Source organism: Tenebrio molitor, chromosome 8 (genome assembly GCF_963966145.1).
Source record: "Tenebrio molitor chromosome 8, icTenMoli1.1, whole genome shotgun sequence".
Lineage (NCBI taxonomy): Eukaryota > Metazoa > Arthropoda > Insecta > Coleoptera > Tenebrionidae > Tenebrio > Tenebrio molitor.
Window position 1 is genome coordinate 15,883,790 of NC_091053.1, and position 25,974 is coordinate 15,909,763.

The 25,974-nt window shown below is 39.0% G+C and overlaps 6 protein-coding genes across 7 annotated transcripts in view; 2 read left to right on the forward strand and 4 right to left on the reverse strand.

The window, feature by feature from the left end:
* Positions 1 to 10,094, reverse strand: part of LOC138136170 (mannosyl-oligosaccharide alpha-1,2-mannosidase IA-like) — an 81,906-nt gene extending 71,812 nt beyond the window's left edge. Inside the window, exon 1 of the mRNA XM_069055222.1 lies at positions 9,424 to 10,094. Within this exon, the coding sequence (XP_068911323.1) occupies positions 9,424 to 10,002 (579 nt within the window). The 5' untranslated portion in view covers positions 10,003 to 10,094. The remainder of the gene's footprint in view (positions 1 to 9,423) is intronic.
* A 330-nt stretch (positions 10,095 to 10,424) lies between these two features.
* Positions 10,425 to 12,748, reverse strand: LOC138136180 (uncharacterized). Its single transcript, XM_069055238.1, has 2 exons — positions 12,155 to 12,748; positions 10,425 to 11,737 (listed from the first exon to the last, which is right to left on the reverse strand). Exons 1-2 carry the CDS (start codon positions 12,512 to 12,514, stop codon positions 11,300 to 11,302), a joined length of 798 nt encoding a protein of 265 aa, XP_068911339.1. The 5' UTR covers positions 12,515 to 12,748; the 3' UTR covers positions 10,425 to 11,299.
* A 928-nt stretch (positions 12,749 to 13,676) lies between these two features.
* LOC138136182 (acyl-coenzyme A thioesterase 13-like) lies at positions 13,677 to 14,518 on the forward strand. The gene is made up of 3 exons (XM_069055240.1): positions 13,677 to 14,018; positions 14,068 to 14,249; positions 14,299 to 14,518. Exons 1-3 carry the CDS (start codon positions 13,935 to 13,937, stop codon positions 14,453 to 14,455), a joined length of 423 nt encoding a protein of 140 aa, XP_068911341.1. The 5' UTR covers positions 13,677 to 13,934; the 3' UTR covers positions 14,456 to 14,518.
* Positions 14,519 to 16,135: 1,617 nt separating this feature from the next.
* On the forward strand, positions 16,136 to 18,258 carry LOC138136179 (major facilitator superfamily domain-containing protein 9-like). Its single transcript, XM_069055237.1, has 5 exons — positions 16,136 to 16,360; positions 16,411 to 16,542; positions 17,100 to 17,229; positions 17,275 to 17,487; positions 17,536 to 18,258. The coding sequence occupies exons 1-5, from the start codon at positions 16,325 to 16,327 to the stop codon at positions 18,243 to 18,245; spliced, it is 1,221 nt and encodes a 406-aa protein (XP_068911338.1). The 5' UTR covers positions 16,136 to 16,324; the 3' UTR covers positions 18,246 to 18,258.
* LOC138136183 (protein PET100 homolog, mitochondrial) lies at positions 18,210 to 19,579 on the reverse strand. The gene has a single exon (XM_069055241.1). The coding sequence runs from the start codon at positions 18,488 to 18,490 to the stop codon at positions 18,251 to 18,253; it is 240 nt and encodes a 79-aa protein (XP_068911342.1). The 5' UTR covers positions 18,491 to 19,579; the 3' UTR covers positions 18,210 to 18,250.
* A 231-nt stretch (positions 19,580 to 19,810) lies between these two features.
* Positions 19,811 to 25,708, reverse strand: LOC138136178 (cytochrome P450 4C1-like). 2 transcript variants are annotated; one of them, XM_069055235.1, is made up of 9 exons: positions 24,980 to 25,708; positions 21,504 to 21,909; positions 21,270 to 21,455; positions 21,155 to 21,221; positions 20,977 to 21,103; positions 20,870 to 20,924; positions 20,593 to 20,771; positions 20,324 to 20,537; positions 19,811 to 19,990 (listed from the first exon to the last, which is right to left on the reverse strand). In XM_069055235.1, the coding sequence occupies exons 2-9, from the start codon at positions 21,865 to 21,867 to the stop codon at positions 19,941 to 19,943; spliced, it is 1,242 nt and encodes a 413-aa protein (XP_068911336.1). In that variant the 5' UTR covers positions 21,868 to 21,909; positions 24,980 to 25,708; the 3' UTR covers positions 19,811 to 19,940. The 2 variants fall into 2 exon arrangements, with proteins under 2 accessions (XP_068911336.1, XP_068911337.1); XM_069055236.1 differs by having other exon boundaries at positions 20,369 to 20,537; positions 24,980 to 25,667.
* Positions 25,709 to 25,974: the final 266 nt, after the last annotated feature.

Here is a 25,974-nt window from a genome sequence, read left to right on the forward strand (position 1 = left end):
AAACATTGAAGGAGTAGGCAGCAGAGCCCGGGGGTGGTGGTGGTACTGGTGAGAATTGCACGAAGTGGCGGTGAATTTGTCCATACATATTTTGGATTGTCCTATTTTATCGTTCGAACTCGATTACGAAAAGACCTGATTCGGGTCCAATTGAAAATGTCTGGACTCTACACCGGCCAATGCATTTTTATAGTTCTGGACCGTACCCATAACGTGAATGGGGCTTGGCACAAAAGAAATCACAACAATAGTTCCAACTCTGCAAAATTATAAAACTTTGACGGAGTAGGCAGCAGAACTCGGGGGTGGCGAAACTGGTGAGATTGCAAGAAATGACTAGGAATCTGCGCTTACGTGTGTTGCCTTATCCTGTTTTATCGTAATGTGACCATCTCGGATTCGATACCAACGAGACAGCACCATTTGCGCCTGAATTGAGTCCAATTGACAATGTCTGGACTCTACACCGCCCAATGCTATTGTCTAATTGTGGATTCTGATCGTGTAAAACGATAAATCTTTGGAGGTTTACGCAACAGATTTCGAAGGTTCCGGAACTGGTGAGAATCGTAAGAAGTGACTACGAATTCGCGCTTCGAATTCCAACGAGCAGGCACGATTTGCACCTGATCTAGATCCAACTGAAAATGTCTGGAGTCTACACTAGCAAATCTCACTCGAACACGATTTTCTAATTGCGGACCGTATCCACAATAACTAATTATGTAATTGAATAAACAATCGTGTAATTTTTTTAAGCGACATTGTTCTCGTAATAAAAAGAACAGCGGAACAATACCCAATTTTTCTGGTGATTTAACACAAAGTGAAATTTTTACGTCCACAAATATGTTTTACGTAGATACAGGACTATTAAATTATTTCACACATATTTTATGCTTCTTACATGTTTGCAAGTTCCACTTTCTTTGTTTTTTCTTCTAATTTTGTTCCCATTTCTTTATGAATGAAACTCTTAACGAGAGATTATTTAGAATCTGCAATCATACCATCAATTGACAAGTAAAAAGAGTAGCATATAACTAGATCAAAAATAAGAATGGACCCAAAGTTGATCCCTGTGGTACACAAATGTGAAAATTATTATTATTAGATGAGAAATAACTAATGCAACTAACAATTCGATTGACATCTCCTTATTGCAGCATTTTTGACGTTTACAAAGACACTCTCTCACCACAAATAAAAAACGTGTCAGACAAAATGAAAAACGTTTCGATCCTGGCCCGTTACCATCCTGTTTGTAACAATGCTCACCGTTTCGAACAGTTCCATTGTGTCCTCCCCGTCATTCTGTCATTTTTGAAACTAGACCAGAGATCGCATTTGTTAAAATTCCATCCGTCATCACGTTGCAAACAACACCGAACCTCGTTCACATCATCGACACATAGGAACTTATCGCACCGTTGAACATTTTCCATCGTATCTCGTCCGGGATGAACCATTACAGAACCGATAGTCGAATTGTCTAAACAAAATTCACTCTCCCATTCAATCGTACGGAGAGAGGTGGGCACGTCGGTATGCGGGTTTCGATAAATTTTACGGATCACCGGACGCAATTTCCTGCATTCGCAAAAGAGAGTCATCTCGGTGGAACATTTTGCCGATCATCGATAAAAGTACTCCTCGATAAATACGATAATTTCATGTGTTCGACGACGCCACCAGTCCGACTATCAACGATCCGAAGATAATTGTCGACTTCCCCGAGTATTTACGCACGTCGTCAATATCAATTTGTTCGATATATCTTCATCGATTATGGGAAAACATTCCCGTGTGGTGGGACCAACAGAGCGTGTCCATGGGAATTTAACTCCCGGCACGGAATCGCAAGAGAACGGGCAGGCGTGCAATGATGGTCATGTTGGAAGCAAATGAAACTCATTTCTGACATGGCAAAGGGTCAAATCTAAAAGACCTTTCAGTTAAACGGTTTTAGCAAAAAGTACAAAACCAAAAAATTACATTTAGACATCGTGGCTCCGAAAGCGTTTGCATATTATTTTTAAACCTGCGATGGTTGTGAAGTGGATTTGAAAACCTTCACAGTTGAAATGGTTAAAGTTGATTAGAAATTTACAAGGATATATAAAACAGCAGATGGTTTACAAAACTGTAACGGTCACCGTTAAATATTGTAAAATGGTTTTGAAAACCTTCACCGTTGCTGAACTGTAAAAATGTAGAGTTGAAAAGAAAGGTACACGGAAATTTAAAACTGCTGATGGTTTTGAAAACCATCACCATTAAATAATGAACGGTTTAGTTTAAATCTGGGAAAGTTATGAAATGGCTTTGTGATGATTGTAAAATTGTTTCAAATTGAACAAAAAGTTACAGGGAGGTTTGAAACTGCAATGGTTTATGGTTTACAAAACTGTGATGGTTTTGAGTTTTGATGTCACCGTTGAATACTGAACGGTTTTAAATTTCCGCGATTTGACGGCATATTAGTCTAAACCTGTCAAGGTTATGAAACGGTTTTGAAAACCTTCATTGTTAAACTGTAGAAATATTTATTTGGAGTAGAACAAAAATTAACAGGAAAATTTAAAACTGCTGGTTTACAAAACTGTGATCATTTTGAAAACCGTCACCATTTAATATTGAACGGTTTTAAATATCCCACAATTTCACAACATTAGTTTAAATCTGTGAAAGTTATGAAATGGCTTTCAAAATCTTCATCATTGCTAAAATGTAGAAATGTTTGAACTTAAATGGAAATTTTTAATTTTTTTTAAAACCCGCCATCGTTATATTAATGAGTTTTAAATCACCACGATTTGACAACATTAGTCTAAACCAGTGATGATTGTAGAATTGTTTAAAAACCCTCACGATTGCCAAACCGTAGAAATATTTCAAAGGTGAATAAAAATTCAGAGAGCAATTTAAAACTGCAGATGGTTTATAGACCTGTGGTGGTTTTGAAAACCGCCAATGTTTTAAAATCAATATTTAAATATTGTACGATTTAAAATCTCCATTAAACCTGCAATGGTTGTGAAATGGTTTTGAAAACAATCACCATTTCTGAACTGTAGAAAAGATTAAAAACGCAGATTGCCTACTATAATAGTCTAAAAAATCGGCATCATTAAATATTGAACGGTTTGAAATCTCCATGGTTTGGCATCATTAGTCTAAACCGTAAAGGTTATGAAACGGTTTCGAAAACCTTCATCATTGCTATACTGTAGAAATATTTATCTGAAGTAGAATAAAAATTTACAGAAAAATTTCAAACTGCTGGTTTATAAAACTGCGATAATTTTGAAAACCGTCACCATCAAATACGGAACGGTTTTAAATATCCACAATTTGACAACATTCGTTTAAAGCTGTGAAAGGTGTTATGAGATGGCTTACAAAACCTCCATCATTGCTAAACCGTAGAAATGTTTAAACTAGAATAGAAATTTACAGAAAACTGTAGATGGTTTACAGAACTATAACGGTCTGGAAAACCGCCATTGTTGTGTAATTATTGTAAAAATTGTTTGAAAACCCTCACGATTACCAAACCGTAGAAATATTTCAAAGGTGAATAGAAATTCAGAGAGTAATTAAAAACTGCAGATGGTTTACAGACCTGTGGTGGTTTTGAAAACCGCCAATGTTTTAAATATTGTACGATTTAAAGTCTCCACGATTTGACAGCATTATACTAAACTTGTAGTGGTTGTGAAATGGTTTTCAAAACCATTACCATATCTGAACCGTAGAAAAGTTATTACTGTGATCGTGAACGGTTTGAAATCTCCATAATTTGGCAGCATTAGTCTAAATTCTTATGTCTATGTTTACGTTAATGCAGTTGAATATTATTCATTGGGTGACAATTTGTGATCCATTTGAAGAAACTGGTTAGTCGATTTTTTCAGTTTTTAAACCATTTTCATTTTTTAAAGCAGCTTAAAACGATAAAAACGGTTTCGATAGTTTAGCAAAAAATGATTCAACTAAATGGTTTTCAAAACAGGCAAGGTTTTGCATTGGTGAAAATCTAGTCAAAAGTTTTCTACAATATACGATTTCAAATTGGTTTTGGCAACTGTTACCATTTTTTTATTACTTCAATTTCGTCTTTCTTGAGCTGTCCAATCAACAGAAGACTCATCAACAGTTTGCAACCAATCACTTGGTTCTGCACCACCAGTTTCAAAACCATCTCGGACAGCTATCCCACGGTTTTGAAAACCACCACCACCATCACACCATTCACACCACTGCCAAGCTTGACCTTTTTCACACCGTCGGACACTAACGACTTGTCGATTGCAAACGTGTTCGCGAATCCAACTGTTAAAAATTGATTTTGGACGGTGTGCGATGGAAGAAACATGCACGTCATAACGATCGCACGAAAATAACGGTCCGTTCTGATGGGTGTCAGTTTGTCATGATCGCTTCGAGCACTCAGTTTTTGCAATCTGTTGTCGTGCATCGGGTGGATATACCGTTCGTCCCTTGCTCGCCTAATAATTCCGACATTGTGCAAGATAAAGCACAACCGCACAATGCTGCAACGGGAAATGATGGAACGGATAACGCGAGAATCAACAACAGGACAGGCAACAATAAGGAAACGAATCGAGACACCGCGATGAGCGTTTAGAGATTTTGCCAACGAATGGAACGAAGCTGACACCAATAGAGCGAAGATGGACAAACGAGACGGTCCCAGAAGACTTTTGGCATAATCTCAAAACACATCTGTAGCTTTCTTGACAAACCGTGGTGCGAGACTCGAACCCTTCCGCACAACTCCAGACTGCGTTCAGTCGCACCGCCGGTAGATGGCGCCAGTCACACCTCCTCACGACTCGATTTCTCCCCTGTTAGGTTAAAATCTACGCCCGTCACGCTGAAAATACTCCCGGGGCGAACAATTCCCCAGGGCCTCCTGTTCGTTCTAAATTTGTCCGAACTGTCGAATTGCAACAAATTATCAATCGGTAAATAAAAACGTATTTATAGAGTGCTCTGCCCACTCTTCTCTTGATTAATAGGCGCAATAAATTTCACGAGTAAAATTCCAGTTATTTTTAACATGATTGAGCGGAATAAATTAAAACCTAAACAGCTACATTCGATAATAATAATGCTCGTTTCGGAGATGATTCACGAGCCACAGGACCAGCTCCCATTCTTGGGCTTCTTTTTCACCGATGCAGTGTGAGTCCGAGCAGCGTCCTGTCCAAATCTGATTTATCGGCACCTCTGGATCACGTCCCCTGGCGTGTTAGAGCTCGGGGGGAATTGTGTTTGCATACGTTATTCCATAGGAGCGCATCCATTACTGCACCGACCGGATCCATTCAACAATATTATGCTAATTGGCACCATCCTCGTTAATTTCGTACAGGTGTGAGGTTTCGTCACGAACCACCTTCATATCCGATGCGATGGATATTTTGACGATTTCATTTCGTCCAAGCGAACATCTTCGATTCGCTGCTCCGGAAAAAATAGTGTCAATGTCGCCGAAATATTTGTCCGTTGCAAACGAGAACCGATTCTGTTGGCCTTTTAAAGTGTTATGTGGTGCCGGTTTATGCCAACACTAAGATGGCGATTTTATTATTGAAGATATCGATCTGAAACGTTCCATTAGAATCGTCGTAAAATATTTACGTAGGTAAAAACACTTTTATTGCCATTTCTTCCCGTCCCTGGAGACTCGCAAATTTACAACTTCTTGCGAACATAAAACGTTACGATGGAGTGTCTACCGCTTGAAGAAAGAAGAAACAAAACAAAACATAAAAAAACAGGAAGCCGCTTGAATCTTCCACCGAACAACAAGAGAACTTGCAAGTTTCGAGACGAAATCTTCAAAGCAAGATTGTCCAGTCCGCTTCGCTTTCTTCGTTGGATCTTCCAAATCTGACCCAAATCAGTTTCGCATTCAAATCGTTGCAACTTTTATCTTTCAATAACAACGCTACCGCTCCATCCGCGTGAAAAGGTGAAGGACTGGAAAGATAAAATCCTTCGGTTGCATTTCAATCGAAATCGTGTTGTACAAAATATTTAAAAAAAGGTTCACCTTTGAAGCAGTTATGGAAAGTGCGCAGCTGGGGAATTGTAGATGTTAAAATTAATTACCAAGACCAAAAACAAGACGGAAATCCCGTCTTGACGTGAGCATCGGTCTGAACCATTAAATTTACCCAAACAGAAGAAATATGCAGATACATATAACGAGTCATTTTGCGATAATAGCAAAACTGGTGAATCGTTTAATTAAGAAGTCGTTACGGATGTAAAATATGGTGCGTAAAGATAAGACCAGATAGAAGGAAATTAAAATCGGGCCAGCGCAAAAGCAAAACTAGGTCCTATCGAAATTGTGTGGAAGCCAGCTCGAACTTGATTTGTTTGGCAAAGTCCAAACACCAGGCAAAATTCAATTTTAAATACACTCGTCAAATTGAAACGTTACATAAAGAACAACCGATTGGGGCATTCTTATCTGTAAAGTGACTGCAAAATTCGCTACATCCTCTCGAAAAGGTGAAGGATGTCAGCAGATTACTCTCGAAGCGATAACGACACTGTCGAGCGTAAATTCCGAGACGATACAACTGTACTAAAAAAGTAGATTTATTACTTATCACGTTGCCAAACGGTACCTACTTCAACCTTGGACGTAGATAAAGATTACTCTATTTTTAGGTACTCCCAGTAGTAGAGATTCGGACGTTTACATTTATTTATACGGTGAGGGTATTATTATGCTTCGATCATTCTCCCTGTTGCCAGTTTTGGATACGCAAATACGTCCAAAGCACCGCGTTACACCGTGCGCTTAACCCCATTGAATTCGTGTGGAACGAGTAGGTAGTTCATTTGATAAAAATAAATCATTTCACTTATCTAACTTATTGGATGTACTGGTTTACGAAATGTAGTACAAATGGAGTAATTTGCTTTTTGTGGAAGATTTCCTTAAGATTAATATCTTATAATCGAGATACATTACATATTTTGAAAACTTTTGAAAATTTATAACGATAAACTTCTTGCTTAATTAACTTTCATGCCGATTAACAATCAGTTAAAAATAATCATTCCGTTTTCAGTAAGACGGAAAAATTCCTTCAAAGAGAAACTACTTTCGCACTAATAAATTCTACAACGAGCACAAACTACAGTTCATCAAATTGCTGTAAAATGATTCACTCACTGTATATTTAAATATGAAATTGTATGTGCGACACGTAGAAACAAAGCCAGTCAAGATTTCTTCATTGTTAATGTAAACTCTCATAAAAACAAATCAGGAGAAAGCTTCTTACTCATCGACATGGAAGGCAACCTTACAAAGCAGACAACAAAGGTAACTGGTAATTATGACTTAAGTATCAACTGCAAAAGCGTCAAAGAAAAATAACAAAAGAAATGTTAACTTAACAATAAACACGAAAGACTTTTTCGCATCTCTTTCAGAATGCTAGATCCACAGTTTTAGAATACTTCAATAGAGACTTGTCATACCAAATACTTGTTGGAAAAAATTCTGCTGAAAATGAAGAGTTTCTTCAATTGGTACACCGAACGTATCAACGGCATGGAAGGTATTTTTTGCAAAATGAACACCAACAGAATTTCTAAATGTGAAGCTATCTTAAATCCTTAGAAGAGAAAATATTTTTGTTTGGCGATTACTTTGACATAGTCTGTTACTTGTGAACCACTGCTTTCTTAAAATTAAAAAAAAAAACATAGATATTTAAAAGTAACTATAACTTCGAAATGGTTAAATAAATATATAACTTTAAAAGAATTTCTTCTTCTGATGACTATATCGTCCATATTCAATATCGTACACAAGATTAAAGACGAGAAGACCAAGAATAAACCCTTGAGGCACACCAGAAGAAAAACGCCTTCTATCATCATAACACATCACTGGCTAATTGTTAAATAAGAAGATGTACGTTTAGAACCATTCAGATAAAAAAATCTACAAATTAGTAACGTGCGTTCAAAAAAACGTGTGGTCAAGTGGCCTGCTATTTGTTTTTGTTTCTGTTAACGTATGGAGTAGCCTCATCAGCTGTCAAATATTTCATGAAACGGGAAGTGGGGGACGAAGGAGCGGAAGTGGAAAACCATCAATACGCATTTCAGAAAGCGCTGAAAGAGTCGGGGAAATAACATAAAATTAACTGAAAACTTCAATTTGTCATTTATCACAACCAATGAAGATATCTACGATCAAAATGGGGTTATATATTTAACGGATCTGTCAACTGAATAGACGACCCACGTTTGGAAAAAGGAAAAACCACAGCTTCCTTGACTACAAACTTATTTTTGTGCTACCATTGTTGTAATTGACATTTTACGTTGACGATTACCGTGCGGCAATAAAAAGGAGAAAACTCTAGTGCTGCAAAAGACAAACGAGAAAACTAAAGCATGAACAAATAAACTACTTGCGACAAATCAATTATTACTGAAAGGCAATTGTGTCCCCAATGTTATAAAACAAAGGGTGCTTTGTAAATACATATTTTGAAAATTTGTACATTTTAGGTTAGGGGAGTTTATTTATAGAAATTTCGGTTGGTATGGCTACAAGCTCTGCAAAGTTGAATACATTTTCGTATTCTATGGAATCATTCAAAACAAAAATCTTACACCTTGTCAGTTGCTTCAGAACTGTTGTCTTTTAATCTCGAGAATCAAGAGAAATCACAAGGTGTCAGGTCAGGGCTGTAAGGTGAATGTTCCAATAATTTTACTCTCTAGGCCGCGAAAAAGACGCCTTGAAACGTCATCATACAAAACTGACACACTTTTAGGACGTCGCAAACTGTAATTTGGACCCTTGGAGATGCATTTGGCGCCTACCATTTTGTTTTGCACTTGCAGCAGGTCTAGATTTAGAGAAACAAGAAACAATTGTTCTTTTCCCTACACTTCTAAATACATACTAAATTTAGTATTTTACATATTTACCTAATTGTGATCACTGTTGGGCGTTTGATTTTCAAAAATCCGCAAAGTTTGCAAGGGTCATCGTGGCGGGCTTAAGATTTCTATGATACTTTTTGTTTTTGAAGTGTGACTCACTTTGTATATAAACTTTTAATTGTAAATCCCCCCTGTACAAACAAATCTGGTCAAGGATTTTCGCTGAGAATCTGCATCCTCATAAAAACCCAACTAGATGTCGTGGCAAGAAAAAAATAATGAGTCACAGTCACATGACTTGGAAAAAAGTGTCAAGACTGCGAGAAAGAAGTTGAGGTTAGGGCCACGACGCAAAAGACTTTTTGGTGTTGGTCGTCGAGATCGGAGATGAACTTTGCACCGGCAAAGCCTGCATACACGCCACGCGACCGCGTAACTAGGTTAAGTAACAGTTCCACCTACCTCTTTCACCTTGTCCCTGCGTTCCCTGGCGACGGGGTCGGCGTCTTCGCCGCCGCCGACCAGCGGATACTCTTTGCTGAGCGCAGCCGGCACCGTGACGATCGTCGCCTCCTGGGGCACGTCACCGACGTCCTCCCGAGCGGCGTTGTCGTCCGGCCTGGAGGCCGTCGAGGAGCTGCGCTGCAGCCGCGGCCGCTCCAGCACCTTGAGCTCGCGGTCCTCGTCGATCTTTTGGCGCAACTTCTCGCGGTCGTCGACGAGGTGCGGGTCGGCGAGGGCGTCCTCCTCGTGGCGGAGCAGACGAGGAGCCTCGCGGCTGTCCTCCAGGTGCGGCGGCGGCGGGATCAGCAGTTCGGGCCCGGCCCGCTTCATCTGGTCGTACATCTTGTACACGCTGTCGGCGGAGTTGCCGCGGAACTCGGGCAGGAAGAAGAAGGTGCCGAAGCAGATGAAGCCGAACGTGATGAACACCGAGAATATGATGTATTTCTCGCGAGCGCGGAACGAACGGCGCGAGAACGGCACTGGCACTCCGTTTATGAAACGCTGGTACGTTGGTAAAATGCCCGTCGAAGTCATCTTACCGGGGTCTAGCGCGATTTCCTGCTCGTCGGGCTGCTACGGGCACCAAGGACACGCCATTAATGATCGAGACTGACACTTGGAGTACTTGGACGGAAACATTGCACGCAGATTTCTGCAGGTGGGAACGGGGATGACAGTTGCTCGGTCGGTAATGACAACTGCTGGAACGTGTCGCCCTCTACCGGAATGGACGTGCGGCGTACATCCGACGCTCGCACACCACATCAACACCTGCAACCTGCAACCCACCTTACTCATACCCACGACCTGCTCTATTCATAACGGGTTGCTTCCGAGAAAGACCCCGTTTCCGCCGATGAGGGCGTCACAAAACGGGCGCTTCAGAATTATAAATAATCAATACGCAATATAACATAGAAGAATAAAAAACACTAAACACCAAAACAACAATAAGGAAAACATTCACGAATTTAATTTCAAAGCAGCAAAAAACAAATTGAACAAGAAAAATTCTCGGTGACAAAAACTTAAGATGAATAACATCCCCAAAAAGTGCCCGTACACTAGCGCTCTGCGGGGATCAGTCAAATTACATTTTTGAACAGGCCCGTTGTTTTTAACCAATATATTTTTTTTAATGTTGTGTCAAGTTAAAACATCCGATCGTCTCAATTACGAGACAAAAAAAACACCATTATTTTTCAATTGTTTCATTGCCAACAGACTCAGTTATTGTTGATCACACTGTATTTGTAAGTACCATGCAAGAACCTAAATATGTGATTCCCAGTTTGACAGTTACATCTGCATGCCGCATGCGTCAATCACCGAATTGGTTTCTGTTTTTCATCATGACACACTGAACTCTCAAATTTTCTGCCCTTGAGGTCACTCCATGAAGAAAAGTAATTATTGGTAATTTAATGATTAAAGGCGGATCTCGACGTGTAAAGAATATGCCAGTTTAATGGCGCCAATAATAGTGGCACCACTTTGTTTTCACGAGATTCAACATGGCGTCAACTTTTTAGTTCTTTGGATCTCTAGAAAATATAAAAAAGAAGTGGAATGATGGATGGTGGAATCTCAGACCGTAAGTTGTTCGAAAACTCTGTTGAAAATAAAATTTCTTTGAAAGTGGAACAAATCTAGTACAAAAATGATTATAGTGAAGATGTTTTCAAGTTGGATTTTACTTCACATGCGAAGCGTCACGTGCCTAGTTTTAGAATCACTGGTGGTAAATTGTTCTCTTTGTGAATGACATCGCTGGGTGTTTCTTCCCTTAAGAGGGGACATGGAGCTGGTAATAAAGATGGCGGCGAACAAATCACGAATATTCTCTGAGCGAAAACGAAACTCTCCGACCTAATCTTTTTTGAACCAGATAGTGCAATATGTCGGACTGGCTCTCTAAAGCACTATTCAATGGAAGTTGTCTTAAATGAGCAACCACCACTTTGGCAAAGGCTTCAAATTCGTCGCTTGTCAGAGCATCTGGTTCTTGAGCTACTTCCGGCAGAGGATTCACTGCGTCCACGTCGACGAATTTAGTTTTTTTATAAGCTGGTTCTTCCTTGATACTCATGGATTTTTTCTTTGCTGTCGTCTTTTGGGGACTCGGGGTCGACTGATTTGAGGTTGACGGTGCGGAACGACCATCCGCTGAAGTCTCTTCCGCATCGGTACGGTAAAAATCATAAAAAGAAATTTCATGTTCCTCACTTTCTTCACTTTCCTCGACATCTCCTTGTAGCTCTCCCCATTCCTGAAAAATATTAGCGCATCGAAACGTCCTTTCTTTATCCACACAGTCTGCATCAAAATCAAAAAACAACCAATGCTGCATTCTAAGCTAAAATTACAACCGGCAACGCTGTATAGTGGAAAATTAAACAAGTAGGGTTTTGTCATTGTATCGGGTTGTCAATTATATCAGTTTATTACAATTTAACGATAAGCGATTTGTTTTTTCTTCATCTCCTGACAATTTTATCACAATTTTTGACTTCGTAACCGCCAACTTAATAATTATTTAAATTATGAATCCAAACGCATCGAAACCAACCAAACCAGCAAAAATTACTAACTGTAGTGATTTTTATTTTTGACAACCTACAATTCAACAAGTATGGTTTTTGCGTTTTTGATCTTGACACAATAAAATGATGAAATTAACACTTACCAAAGTACTTTTTGCGTCTCTCGTTTCCACAATTCCGTTCAAAAACCGATTCGCCACAGAAAACCATCCCACTGTTGGTTTGTAGATGGCGCCCGTTCCACTCTTGTACGAATTTAAAACTTTGTGACGTTCCAAAGTATAGGCATTTCGAATGCTGCGTATTTTCGCTTTGGCGGCGACTTCATCAAATCCAAAGACCGAGTCGGACATAACCTCGACAATTCTCCTCAACGCTTCTTCCCTTTGATTCCTGTCTTTGTACGAGGAAAGTTTGTAGTTCCACAGGCAGGGATGTTGTTCGTACGCCTCCAAGAACTTTATTATGACTTCTGACGACCATTTCTTTGACGGTTTCGCCATCAGCTGTTGCAATTGGAAAGTTGCAGCAATGAAGAGACGCGATCACGGTCACGACAAACACTAAAAAGTCTAGCTGCTGGTAATGATTAGTGGCGCCAGTCGAGTGGCGCCAATAACCTTGGCATATGGAAATTGTGCAGTAATTTCCCCACTCTCGGTTGAGAACAAGTCTGCGCATGTCTCATTCTGAACTGCGAACGAGAACTCGAGAACGCGTCCAATTCCAATCGTCCATTTTGTTTGCAACTGTTTTGCAATGCGGTTGACTCTCGAAAATACATTTTCCATTTGGTAAGTAGATATCAATTTACTTCTTTAAGTTGTTCCTTAACATTTAAAATAAAACGTTTTTGTATTGAATCATCCGTCGAAAAATTCACTTGCATAATCGTTACAATTGCATTTAGTCGAAAACCACGTGGTGATATTTCTTTACATTCTTTATGATGATTGGACCATGCACCATTCTTAATATTTCGTGCAGAGATATTCCCTTAAATATCTGATTCGTCATTATATTATTCAACTTCTTTAAATTCTGTAATTCACGTCTTATATTATTTTTTTTTCTTCCAGACTGGCTACTCAGCACCGCCTCAAGATTCCAATGGCAATAAATACATCACAAATTATGAAATGTATGACGGTACGTTCGAGTAACACTATTTTTTTGCTTAAATTCAGTAGGTATTAAGTAATATTTGTAATGATGACAACACATGCACCACGATCTTACACTTTTGTGAAGAGAATTTTCCACAAACAACTGACAGTGCTTGCATAATTCTTTTTAATGTATGTAATACTTCATCAACATTAATTTATTTCCTCATTTGCAGATTGATCAGCGCGATTCTGTAACCTGAAAGGGGCGAATCTTCAACTGCAGAAAAAATACCATGTTTATGTGCAGAAGAGAATGAAGCAGAATTAGAAAAACATGCAAGAACAGTGGAGATTTGAGATGTTCCCTTCATGCAACTGATAATGAAATATGAACAATTTACATTTGAGTAATTCTGTTTTGGCTAGATGTGAAACTGTAATTGATCAATAAAATGTTTGAGCAGTAAATTTGTTGATATTTAGAGGAAATTTGTTGCGGTGAATAGTTAAAAAATAAAACTGGGAGGGCTTGTGGAGGCATGGCTTCTGTGCAAACTTCCGCGCATTCGTGTGAATATTGTTAAATTAGAGGTTATGAATTTAAATTGACAATTTTATCGCATTTATTTGCTCGTTGTGACATCTGCGAAAACTGTGGGTGATTTTACAGCAAACGAGTTGCCCAAATAACTAGAGAATAAATAAAGCAGTCGGTGTTTTGAGGTTAGGTCATCCACGGTGGGTTCAATATTTGGACTGTTGCGTAACATCTTCAATGAGACTCACTCTAATCCGGCGAGATTAGTTGCGAAAAATGGCTGCGAGAGCTGGACTGGACGCCGCTGGCCTCATTAAATTCATCAAAAACAGCAAAGGATTCGATAGAGTCCTAGAAAAGGTGTGATCGAACACGCTTCAAAATTAGTTCTAGTTTTGTTCTGTTCTAGGTGAAAATACTCTCAGTAGGTGGTGGCAAATGCTCAGCAGAGATGAAAGTCGACGAAAGTCACACTAATCCAATGGGGGGCTTGCACGGAGGACTGTCTGCAACTCTAGTCGATTGCATTTCTACCTACGCGCTGATGTCTAAATTTGAGGGTCCTAACGTGTCCGTCGATATTCACATGAGGTATAAAAAGTATTGTTAGTGCAATGAGTCTTAGATCGTTCGTTTTCAGTTACTTAAAGGGGGCCACGATAGGGGATGAGATTTTGATCGATGCCAATGTTGTCAGGAGTGGCAAAACGTTAGCGTTTCTTGACGTCGAGATTAAAAATAAAGGGAGTGGGGCTATACTAGTCAAGGGGTCCCACACCAAGTTTTTAGTTCAGTGAAATGGTGTCTGTGATATTGTTTCTTCGTTATTTTTTTATGAATAAAAAAGTTCGTTCAATTTATTGTGGGAGAGTTGCAGGAATAATGCATGGTGAATATTCTGTTACGATACTTCACCTATTAGCAATAATCTGCACTACATTCATTCTCCATTTGCAACACTATTCTTTCTGTTTTTGAATATTCTGTTGCTAATCCTTTCTGCGTATACACGACACTCGTATATTTTTTCTGCAATTGAAAATTCGCACAATGAGCCTAAAACATTGGAAACAACACTTCGGATTTGACGAGAATCTATACAGTGTAAATGCCACGGTCTGTTCATTTCATTAAAAATGCATTATGATGAAACTGTTTCCGAGAAAGAGCCAATTTCTGCCGATGAGGGCGCCACAAAACGGGCGCTTCTAAGGTTCTGGATGATAATAAATAAGGTAGACACCAGAGAGTATAGGATAGAGGGGAAGCAGAAATATAAGTGTAAGTGACGACCTCTGGTGTTTCAGACTCCTAACTATTCAGTTTATAGGCTGCTAAGGGGCAACGGGGAGCGGGAGGAACAGTTTATTCATTATGTTTAAGAGTCTCACACACCAGAGGCGCTGAAAATCGTATACTATAATTTAACATTGGCTCTTATGGGTTGCTTCTCCTCTATCCTATACTCTCTGGTAGACACAACTCGTGAGACTCCAAATTAAAAGAGAGGACATTATCGATCAATGTCGTGAGTGTGACAAAGACAAAAGTACACTATTTTTAGGGAATTTTGTGACTTGAAATTTTACGTGTCAAACATTAACGTTACGCCAAATTAAGTGAGATGATAATATTCGTCGCAACCGTTGTCGTTATATTATTTATTATCGAGAACCTTAGGCGCTTCACGCTTAAATAAGAATAATAACAACACAAAAACAACGAACAATAAGGAAAAGATCCACGAATTTAATTTCAAAGCAGCAAAACTTAATATGAATAATATACCCAAAAAGCGCCCGTACACTGGCGCTCTGCGGAGATCACTCAAACTACATTTCCGGTTGTAATACAGCAGGTCCATGGTAAAAAATGCTTTAAGTTTCGCGCCACACCCTTTCTGCAAAAATTTTTTAGGGATAAAATGTTTTCTGCAGAATGATAATTTTTCTGCTGTCGGACCCAAGAGATGGCGATTATGGTTCAAAACGGTGCGACTCTCTCAATGAATTTGATTCATCCTTTGAAAGTTTTCATTATTTATCTGCAATAAATGACTTCTTCAATTTAATTACCGTCATCTCTTTTCACATCGTAACTTCCTTTTTGTTATTATTTAACTGAGCTGTCTCATTACGTCATATTCCAAATTTTGTACGTAATCTTTGGCAAAGTGTGTCTAAATAATTAAAAACAAGATAAAAAATAACCATTTGAAGAGTTGTAAAATTGATCCAGTGGCGGCTCGTGACAACCCCTTGTACAAATGAAGTAATTATGAGTATCCAAATCTTGGTTTTTATTGTTAATGGATGACGCTTTCAATACTGTCAAAATTGAAAACTTCTCACAAGCTTCTGCTTTGTTCTTAACAACATAACAAATAATATTGTAAATTAAAATTTGGTTTTTTAACAAATCAAAGAGATTTTGATAGCTCGTCTCGACAATCGCCCGATTTGTCACCTATTACCCATACTTGGAATACCAAATCCGAGTTATCTTGTCTGTCGCTAATAACGTAACGGTAACATTTTCACTCTATCTCATCAAGGTTTCACTATCGTCATTGCGTTATCAAGAATGACTTACACGTACAGTGAAAACTGCTCTATCACTTTATTAGTACGAGTGCTTACACTGGATCGGAACCAACACACAGCAAAATGCTTCTACCGATCCTCTACACCGTTTCCACTTTGGTAAAATATCCATTTTTTGATCACAACAAAACAAAAATTGATACTTTCAGGATGCCATCGGTTTTGCCATGGTCATTACGATCATGAACCCTTACGCGGAGTCCTTAGGGGGTACCCAGTTCTACTTGGGGGTGCTGGGTTCCACCTGTGCTTTCATCGCACTGATATGGAACCCAATTGTGGTAAATAATGCGCGTTGAAATGAAATCCTGGGCTGTTGTCCTTTTTTAAAGCGTAGATTAATTGGAGCATGTTGACAGCTAACCTAAAATTGAGAGCCAAACAAATGTTCCTTTTTTCTTTCTTTGCAATGTTTTACATTAAAAATATTTAGAATAGCTTAACGATTCCTATTCTCGAAGCAAATAGCTAAGGGCACCCTTTGTTGAAAACAAACTGTTCAATTATGTCCCGATTAAACATAAACGGCGGGAAATTCAAACTTTACACTGTTCTAAATGGTTTAATTTTTCCATGGCCTACTCAGCCCAGGATTTCATTTGAACGCGCGATACAATTAAACCACAAGAAATACGTAAACCTGGTGTCAACCAGTGCGTACACTACACTCATCACAAATCTTATTTTTTGTTCAAAAACTTTTATTCCTGGTTCGCAAAAAAAAATATCTGTTGTCCCAGATTACATCTTTGTCTGGCCACACTAAACAGTCTCCTGTGGTCCCTTTTTCATATATTTTGAAATCTTATTTATGGAAATTAATGTGACTACGTTTTAGGGCAGTTTGAGTGACAGCCTTGGCAGAAAAAAGGTTCTGCTCCAATGCCTCCTCATCTGCCTGGTCGGAAACTTCATGGTCACGTGTTCGTCATCTTTGACAGTTCTGTTCATATCTCGAACACTGACAGGTAAGTGTGTACTGTGTGGGACCCAATGAAATCGTCAAATTCCAGCTTTCGGGACCCAGATCATGACCCTCCTCAAGTCTCTGGTCGATGACAACATCCCCAACCAAGAATCCAAGATGGCGGCGATCGGCAGAATGCAAGCTTTGGGCTGCGTTGCCTTCGTAGTGGGCGCTGTGGTCTCCGGTCACCTGTCCGAATACGAAAACGGCTACAGATACATCTTTTACCTGATTTCAGCCATATTCGTGATCAACATCAGTCAGTACGTCAATCACCCTGTATATTGATAAACATTTGACTTTTCAGGTTTGATATGGCTTGTGCCCGACAAACAAAAGAAAAAGCAGTCGCAAAAGAAAACAGCGCCATCTTTCAACGTGTTCAAAGAGTTAAAGGGCGCCGTTGTTAATTTGAGCAGTATTGATTGGCCCAAATATTGGGACCTGTTCGTGATCAAATTGATCATAGATTTCGTCCTGAGCGTCTTCCAGTTCAATATCAATCCGATCATGACACGGCGTTTCTCCACCACTGGAAAAACCTTCGGGTACATCATCGCGCTATCAATGGTGGTTGGGATAGGTGGACACTTGTCGATGAGCCGACTCAAGAGTGTTCTCTACAAGAACGACAACTCCGGATTCAAGAGACTTCTCCACGGGTCACTTCTCTTGACTTATGCCTGCCTGGGTTTGGGACTCGCCACCAGTTTCCCCATGTACATTCTGCACCTGCTCCCGCAGAGCATAAGCCGCGTCATATTCGACAACACTTTCACCGAAATGATCCTGGCGCGAGCCTCGCCCCAAGAGAAAGGCAGCATCATGGGGACCTTCGAGAGCACAATCGCCCTCGGAGGCCTCACAGCCCCCATACTGTCTGGACTAGTGTCGGAGAGCTGGGGCAACGACATGTGCATTCTACTGTGCACTATACCCCTAATCTTCGGCACGATTCTCACATACACTCAAAACACCAAATCACAAAAAACTATTTATTCGTCTAAATCACAATAAATTATTCAGTTAGTTGCGTTCTTTTCTAACGCCTTTAACCTGTCCGCTTCTTGTTGCGTTTTGATCTTCTGGATGGCCGTCAAGAATTGGCGCTGCTCGGGGGTGTCTTCCGGGGGGTACAGTTCCCGTTTGGTCTTCACCACCCAGTCCTCGAACAGCTCGGGCTGGTTGAAATAGTGGAACAGCGCCACCGGGAACGTTATGTACAACGCCATTTTACCGATTTCGAGCCGCCAACTGCCCATTACGGACCAGTTTTTATGACTTAAAGTCGCACACAAAAGTTAGGTTATGTGGAGTGATTGACATGTGATATGTCAATGTGAGTAAATAAACATAGGCGTCTCGGAAAAAAACTGCAAGGGGGGCGCACTAGCGAAGAATGAAAAAAAAAAATCAAGATGAAGGAGTGTTGAGTCCCATTTATGGTTAAAAATATTTATATAAATGTAACAAAAGTAAAGATTGTATGTGTGTAATATTGGTTGCATATATGACACTCTAGAATTGGAAATGAGAAGTTTTCATAATGTCTTGCCGTAACACTCTACTTTGGATTGTCGTTGATTAAACAAAAAGTCACAAAACTCGTGTTTCTTTATAAGAAGTAATTGCTACAGTAAAATTACGTAATTTGTATTTTTTGTGGTAACATAACCTACAAAAAAGAATGTGGATAGAGTTGTTGTAGGTTGTGATATGGTTGTTGGAGGCGAAGACAAAGGGATCGAAAATCGTCGTCGGATGTTTTATTAGTGATCCACATGGCAGTGTTTGTGTTCGGAAATAAACTCGATGTACGTGGGCCGCGGAGTGGGTTGTGATTACAGAAAGAACCGTGCTGCACGTCTTATGTTAATAACCCACACGGCTAACAAGAAACCGAACAAGGGTCACGTGATATAAACACACCCGCTACTCGTCGAGCCCCTTCGAAACCTCCTCCATTTTATCCGTCGCCATTTATGACGCAACAGTAATTCGATGATAAATGAAAGCGCGCCGGCCATAATTTGGTGCGGGGCGACCCGCCAGACCGAGCGAATTTGTTTTGTGCAGATCGTGCAAAACAAAACTCATCAAAGCCAATCTTACGCTCAAGCGATAGCACAAATTGACAAAGAGCGATGCAGTTTTGTAAAAAAACGGTGCACTGCACTTGCATTGAAAGACGCCATTATCGCCGCGCGATCGGAATCTCTTTTTGTTAGGGAAAAAACCGACGGTGCAAAACACGGGTGAGTACGTTTACAGAGGGCGCTGCAAGTTACGTCACGCTCGCCTAATCGGTGCAGCGGTTAGATGTTTGTTTGAAGTTCTGTTGCACTGTCAGTTTTTCCAAACACCAAAGTCCCTACGTTGCAAGCCGATTCGGTAGCCGCGGGAGGGTTTGAGCACCACCCCGGGGACGAAATCGACGTCGGTGATGCTCTTGAGTTCGGTGGAGACTTTGTAGTGGCGGACGACGGTGCAAATGGCGGTTTTCATGGCCATCATGGCGTATTTGAAACCTGCGACAACAAGACAATTATTTGGGGGAGGTTAGGTTTTAGACGGTTACCGATGCAACTGCGGGGACCGCCACTGAAGGGCAGATACGAGTAAGGGTGTCTTTTCGACACCTCCTCCGGGAGGAATCTGTCGGGGTTGAATTCTAACGGGTGCTCCCAAATGTTTGGGTCTCTGTGTATATACCTACATGATCGGAATCAAGCATTCGCACCCTTTCGGTAGCGTGTAATTACCTAAAATCAAAATGCTGTACCTGGTGTCTCATCAAAAATCATACTGGGTGATTCAAAATGATTGTGGCCAAGTATGGCAACTATGTACCAAAATTTATGTGGCAACTGTGTGGGTGGGATCGAGTTGATATTACCTTGACAGTTCATAGTCGCGCAATTTTGAAAATTGTCAAGTCAACGTGCAATGGTATAAAAACAATCAAATGCACGCCAATGAAATGTCATACACAAATGTCAACTCTACCCCACCCACACAGCTGCCACATTTTCGTACATGGTTGCCATACTTGGCCACAATCATTTTGAATCACCCAATATTTCGACCTGACTTACTTGTCACAATATCTTTATCAAAAATCATATTTCCACCTGACTTACTTGTCACAATATCTTTATCTAGTAGTCTGCCCAAACACGCCGCCACTGGAAACAACCTCAGAGTCTCTTTGACAACCCTTTCCAAATACACCAGTCTTGGCAAATCTTCACAACTTATGTCTCTTCTACTCTGTCCGAACACACTGTCTATCTCTTCGTACACCTTTTCCTGAAATGACACATGGTACACTCGCTTTCACCCTAAACTGTACTGAATTCTTTACCTGCACTTCCGGATGCATTCCCACCATCATCAAGACGAAACTCAGCGTAGACCCCATGGACTCGCTCCCAGCAGCCACCATGGTTTGGGCCTCTTCCATCAGCTCGTGGTCAGGCCAGTGTTCACTTGTTTCGGACAACTCGATCAAGTGGTCCAAAAAACATTTCCTTTTCACAGATTCTACAAAAAAAAACACCAATCGTTAATTTTGAAAACTGCAACGTCAACTGTCACTTGTCATTTATCTTGACATATAGGTTATGTTATGAAAGTGGTACCTTCACAGTACTCGTCCTGGTGAAGTCTATACTCGATTTGTTTGTCGGAGACGATCTAAAACAGAACATTTTGACGCTCGCCCTTCTGACAATCGAATTTTGCTCACCTTCGCCACAAAATCGTGAAGGTCTTTGGACAGTTTTTTCAAAATGACAGAATGAGACGTCAAGTTCCAGATGAAACTCGGGTACATCCATAATTGAAACAGTCTCGTGAAGACTAGTGTCATCGCCCTAAAACGTTTTGTTAGTAAAAACAAACAATTTTTTTTTTGACTTGTTTACTTTGTCAGGCACTGTCCGTAGTCGAAGTTTTTCGAATTTTCATTAATATTTTTACCCATTGCCGTTTCTGCAAAAAAATGAACATTTTTGGAAATTTTTCAGCGCTTCTAGTTACCACATGTTATTTCCACGGCACTCTTATTCATGAAAGGAAATACGTCGAACTTGTCCTTCCCAGCGAACTCCTCCAGTCTCTCGACAAGTTTGAGCGAGTGTGCCGAAAAGACCTTCACGAAATTGTTCAAAATGGGCATGCTGAAGGTGCTCGAGATGACCTTCTTGTGCCTCTTCCATTTTTCAACTAAAACTCTAGTGTGAATTGTCATTTCCAAAATAGACTAGTACGGACCTGGCGCCGTGAACAACCCTTCTTCGAGTATCGGCTTGGTGAACTTATAGTTGCGTGCTTTGGACAGGGCTTGATTCAGGACGATTTCGACGTCTTCGGGTCGAGTTACGACCACGTAAAGTCCCGTCCCCAACCACAATTTCCAAGGCGATTTGAATTTTTTTATGAGGTATATTGCATTTTTGGCGACCGTAGTGTTGCTGCCGAGTAAGTAGAAGGCGCTGCCGATTAAGGGGAGACCGCGGGGGCCGTCCAGTTTGTCGGCGTAATAAAGCATCTTCCGCGTTTTGCCGAGGTGGTGGTACACGTAGTACGCGATGGCGTAGACTATTATTGTGGCGAGTAAAATAGTGGTGACGTCCATCTTGCGATCAGTTGGTGGAATTGACTGGCCTAAATGACGTACCTTCAAGGAAATACAGTACTTTTGGGACACTTCTTTGTAGATATTTTGTTTAGACACTCTAAAATTAGGGCATGACTGTCAAAAGATTCAAAGTCGGTAAACGGGTTTCCAGAATTAAGAGATATAATAAGATTCCTAGATATACAGGGTGAGTCGGGAAGAACGGCCGAAACTCCATGGGTGTATTTACATATGAAAATAATGTTAAAAAAAACTCTTGTTTTTATCCGATTTTCATTTATTTTCAAGTTATAGCATAATAACAAATAAACAAAATTGCAAACATTAACATTGTCTTAATAAATTTTTTCATCGAATGTTCAAAAATACCGTCGTTGACCTCTAAACATTTTCTGCTTCGTCTACGAAGGGCGCTTGTTGCTGTCCTAATTCCTTCATGCCTTTCTTGGTTGCAGTACCTAAGTCTAATACGTCGAATCAGTGCTTTCCGAGTGTTCCCTTATACTTTGTACACTTCATTTTTCAACCAGCCAGATGTTTTTTACCTCAAGCATGGCATACTCTGGTTACAAAATGTTTTGAATGTGAAAACAAGCGAAAATTTGGATACAAGTACTTAGAATGCTAGATAAAATGTTTAATTACACTATAACTTGAAAACAAATGAAAATCAGATGAGTTTTTTAATATTATTTACACTTTTAAATACACTCATGGAGTTTTGCCTATTCCTCCCGACTCACCCTGTGTATATTTATACAGGGTGATTCATATAGTATCATACAAACTTTAACTGGTGGTAGATTCCAACCCCTAGACTCTCTTACAAAAATATCTAGGTTCTAAGATTAAAATTGTTGAAGATAAAGCATGTTGAAGAGTGTACTAGAGCTTGTGCCAACTCTCATGATCGATGACGCAGAAACCAAAATGCGTACTGAAGCGGCTGTACTATTCGAACTAAAAACATCAGTACCATTTTGTCACACTTTACAGATTTGTGAGCTAATTTATGTTGATTGATATTTGGCGACAGGTCCCTTGATTATCTGGGGCATTCTAATCCAAACCGTTGGACACTGTAAAATGCAAATTTGCCGCCACCCTGAAAATTTAACCAAACGACCGATGTTTTTACGTTTCACTTATCAAAATTGGGCTCCGCCTTCGCGCAGCTTTTGTCAAGGTCATCGATCATGAGAGTTGGCACAAGCTCTACCACCTTTTAAAAACTGCAAATAAATGAAAATATTTTACGTTCAAACAAACTGTCAGGAATTGTTGTCAAAATGAAACTAAAGCGAACTTTATAATACCAATATTTTCTCTATAGCAACAATTGTTTGCTTCTATTATGATATTTATGACATTTGTTATACATTGGACGTAAAGTGGAATAATTTAGCGAAGAATGGCATTTACTAATAGTGATATGGTAATTTTTGCCAATTTTTGATGTATACACAAAATTTTATTGTCAAGAATCTTTTGAGACCGGAATCTGCCACAGGTTAAAATATTTATGCAACAATATGAATCACCCTGTATACAGTGATTTGGTATTGAGTAAGAGTCGAGATCAGATTCAAGGTTGTCGGCGTTGGCCCTTCATGTTACTTTGGTGATTTTTGCAGAGAAAAGAAGCATTGAGTTTTGAGAAAAATTAAAGAAAATATGTAGGTATATTCTACTGGGTGATGCACCATTCAATATCATTTTTCCCTTATTAGTTCATGACACTTTAGACAAATAAATCGTAAGAAGGAATACATTGATATTTACAAATAATTTAAAATTTAAAAATAAAATAAAAATTGAGACAATTTCCGGTGAAAAGTGTAATAAATATTTTATTTTATTTTTCTTAATTCAATATAGGTGTCTTGATTATAACCGGATTGTATTTCTCACTTAGATACAAATTCAAAGATATACAGATATACAGGGTGTATTAAAATGCGGATGTTAATTTTGACAAGTAGCAGATCTTGTTAAACGAAACGTTTTTTTCTATGTGAATTTTTTACAAAAAAGCGTTAGAAATTGATTTAAAATTTGAAATAAATTTCCCATCAAAATGTACAGGGTGTTATTGAAAGTTGTACACATATTTTAACCACGAGCTACTTCATGTAGAACTCGAAAAAAATATCTAAAAAATTCTGTCAAAAAATAAAATGACATTTATTTTTTGAGCTACAATTTTTTTTAATTGCTTTTAGTCTTCTACGTTGTCAAACAACCTCGTAAGTAAAATTTCGGCACATTTTAAAAATACACCCTGTATATCATATTTTATAAAACGTACACCAAAATAAATGTCATTTTATTTTTTGACAGAATTTTTTAGATATTTTTTCCGAGTTCTACATGAAGCCAGTAGCTCGTGGTTAAAATATCTGTACAACTTTCAATAACACCCTGTATATCCGTCTATGGGTAAGGGCAAAAATTTTCTGTTGTGATTGAAACGAAGTCTTGTCCAAAAAGTTACATTGTTATACAATTACATATTAAATAATTAAAATTAAAATTCTCATGGTTACAAAAAAATAGAGACTATATCCTGTTCACGTTGGATTGAACATCAGTGGTGCAAATTGCACACATTTGGCATTAACTTTCGTATGAGTTGTCATAGTAACAGGTCAGGTCATTTGCACCATTGATGTTCATTCCAACGTGAACAGATATTAGTTAATCACACAAAAGTACTCATTTGGTAAAAATTGGGGGCCAAAAATTTTTTGAGAATTTTGCAAAATGTTATAGAAAAAACTTTCACAAATTGGTGAGTTCTTCCACTGGTTAAAATTAACACACGTATTTCAGGTACATCCTGTATAGGTATGTCATACATAACATCACTCTGTATATTTTGTTCGTCGTTTGATGTTCAGAATACCTTTTTGTTTTCAGATTGTTGCAGCGACAGTACACTTAATTATTTCTTATCACATTAATACATTAAAATTTAAAAAAAGAAGAAAAACAAATTGAGATGCGAAAGTGTGAATTAAAAACCACCCGGTATGTGTTTGAATTTTGAATTTAAGGAGGACAAGCTAGAACATAATATATACAGTGCGTCTGCTAGTTATGGACTTACCGGTTTCAGATGCGAGCTTGTTACTTTTTGTTCTTCAGAAAAACAAAACAACTGAACGAAAGTGAACTATGTTAATGAATTGTCTAGCAAGCATGTAACAGGTTTTTATTAATATAAAAGCTGCGACGATTTTGTTGTCCCCACCAACATTTTACGTATCATTTTTGTCGTTCTCGATTAATTATTGTAAAACATTTCCATATTTTTGTTATGCCCAATTTATTTGTTTGTCAAAAATGGTGGTAAACTCAACACGGCAATTTCCATTTTCCAAAAATATGAAGAAAACAAGCTCATCGCCAGGTACTTTAGGTGACCCTCTTTTATTTCGATTTTTGACATGTAGGTACTAGATGTAATTGAAATTGACGTATCCGAGTAGGTACCATTTCAAATGTCAGCTGATTGGTACGTTCTTGTAAGAAATGGATTACCTATTTAGGTGGTACTTCTGATTCAGTATTTGATTTTCAGTTTAATAAATTACGCAGTCTGTACAAATTCATTCAATGTTTAAAAAACTGGTTGTCCATGTGTAGGGTAAGGTGGGGCACAATGAAACAAAAAAGCGTTTTCAGGCCATAATAAACCAAAAACAATCATAATTTTTTTGTTCGGCACTGTCAGAATTTGTGAATTTTCTCCTGTGTGAACGGATTTTGACAAATGTCACAACTTGTCAAAACGAAACTTCAAGCTAATTTAAGGGGCTCGTCGAACAAAAAAACGTTGTATTTAACTCGTTCTTGTGTAAATTGAGGTTTTTTGGCACTCGTGAGTCTTTAAAACGCTCGTCTCACTCGCGTTTTAAACTGGCCTACTCATGCTAAAAAAAGCCCAATTTACACACGAACTCGTTAAATAAATAACTAGTAATAAACTCTTATTTAGTACGAAATCAAAAATTAGTCTAGAATTAATAAATCACAATTTCAAAGTTAATGTACATTTTTAGAAATAAAAGTTATCGGCAGTTTTCTGACATCAAATTTTTG

Excerpts from the sequence above, each read along its gene's own strand:
- LOC138136182 (XM_069055240.1), top strand. The coding sequence starts at position 13,935 with ATGGCTGCGAGAGCTGGACTGGACGCCGCTGGCCTCATTAAATTCATC. Across the intron at positions 14,019-14,067 it reads TCGATAGAGTCCTAGAAAAG|GTGAAAATACTCTCAGTAGG; the intron begins GTGTGATCGAAC and ends GTTCTGTTCTAG. Across the intron at positions 14,250-14,298 it reads TCCGTCGATATTCACATGAG|TTACTTAAAGGGGGCCACGA; the intron begins GTATAAAAAGTA and ends GTTCGTTTTCAG.
- LOC138136180 (XM_069055238.1), bottom strand. The coding sequence starts at position 12,514 with ATGGCGAAACCGTCAAAGAAATGGTCGTCAGAAGTCATAATAAAGTTC. Across the intron at positions 11,738-12,154 it reads GAGACGCAAAAAGTACTTTG|GAATGGGGAGAGCTACAAGG; the intron begins GTAAGTGTTAAT and ends AATATTTTTCAG.
- LOC138136179 (XM_069055237.1), top strand. The coding sequence starts at position 16,325 with ATGCTTCTACCGATCCTCTACACCGTTTCCACTTTG. Across the intron at positions 17,230-17,274 it reads CATATCTCGAACACTGACAG|CTTTCGGGACCCAGATCATG; the intron begins GTAAGTGTGTAC and ends GTCAAATTCCAG. Across the intron at positions 17,488-17,535 it reads CATATTCGTGATCAACATCA|GTTTGATATGGCTTGTGCCC; the intron begins GTCAGTACGTCA and ends TTGACTTTTCAG.
- LOC138136178 (XM_069055235.1), bottom strand. The coding sequence starts at position 21,867 with ATGGACGTCACCACTATTTTACTCGCCACAATAATAGTCTACGCCATC. Across the intron at positions 20,925-20,976 it reads TTCACGATTTTGTGGCGAAG|ATCGTCTCCGACAAACAAAT; the intron begins GTGAGCAAAATT and ends GTTCTGTTTTAG. Across the intron at positions 20,538-20,592 it reads GAATGCATCCGGAAGTGCAG|GAAAAGGTGTACGAAGAGAT; the intron begins GTAAAGAATTCA and ends GTGTCATTTCAG.
- LOC138136183 (XM_069055241.1), bottom strand. The coding sequence starts at position 18,490 with ATGGGCAGTTGGCGGCTCGAAATCGGTAAAATGGCGTTGTACATAACG.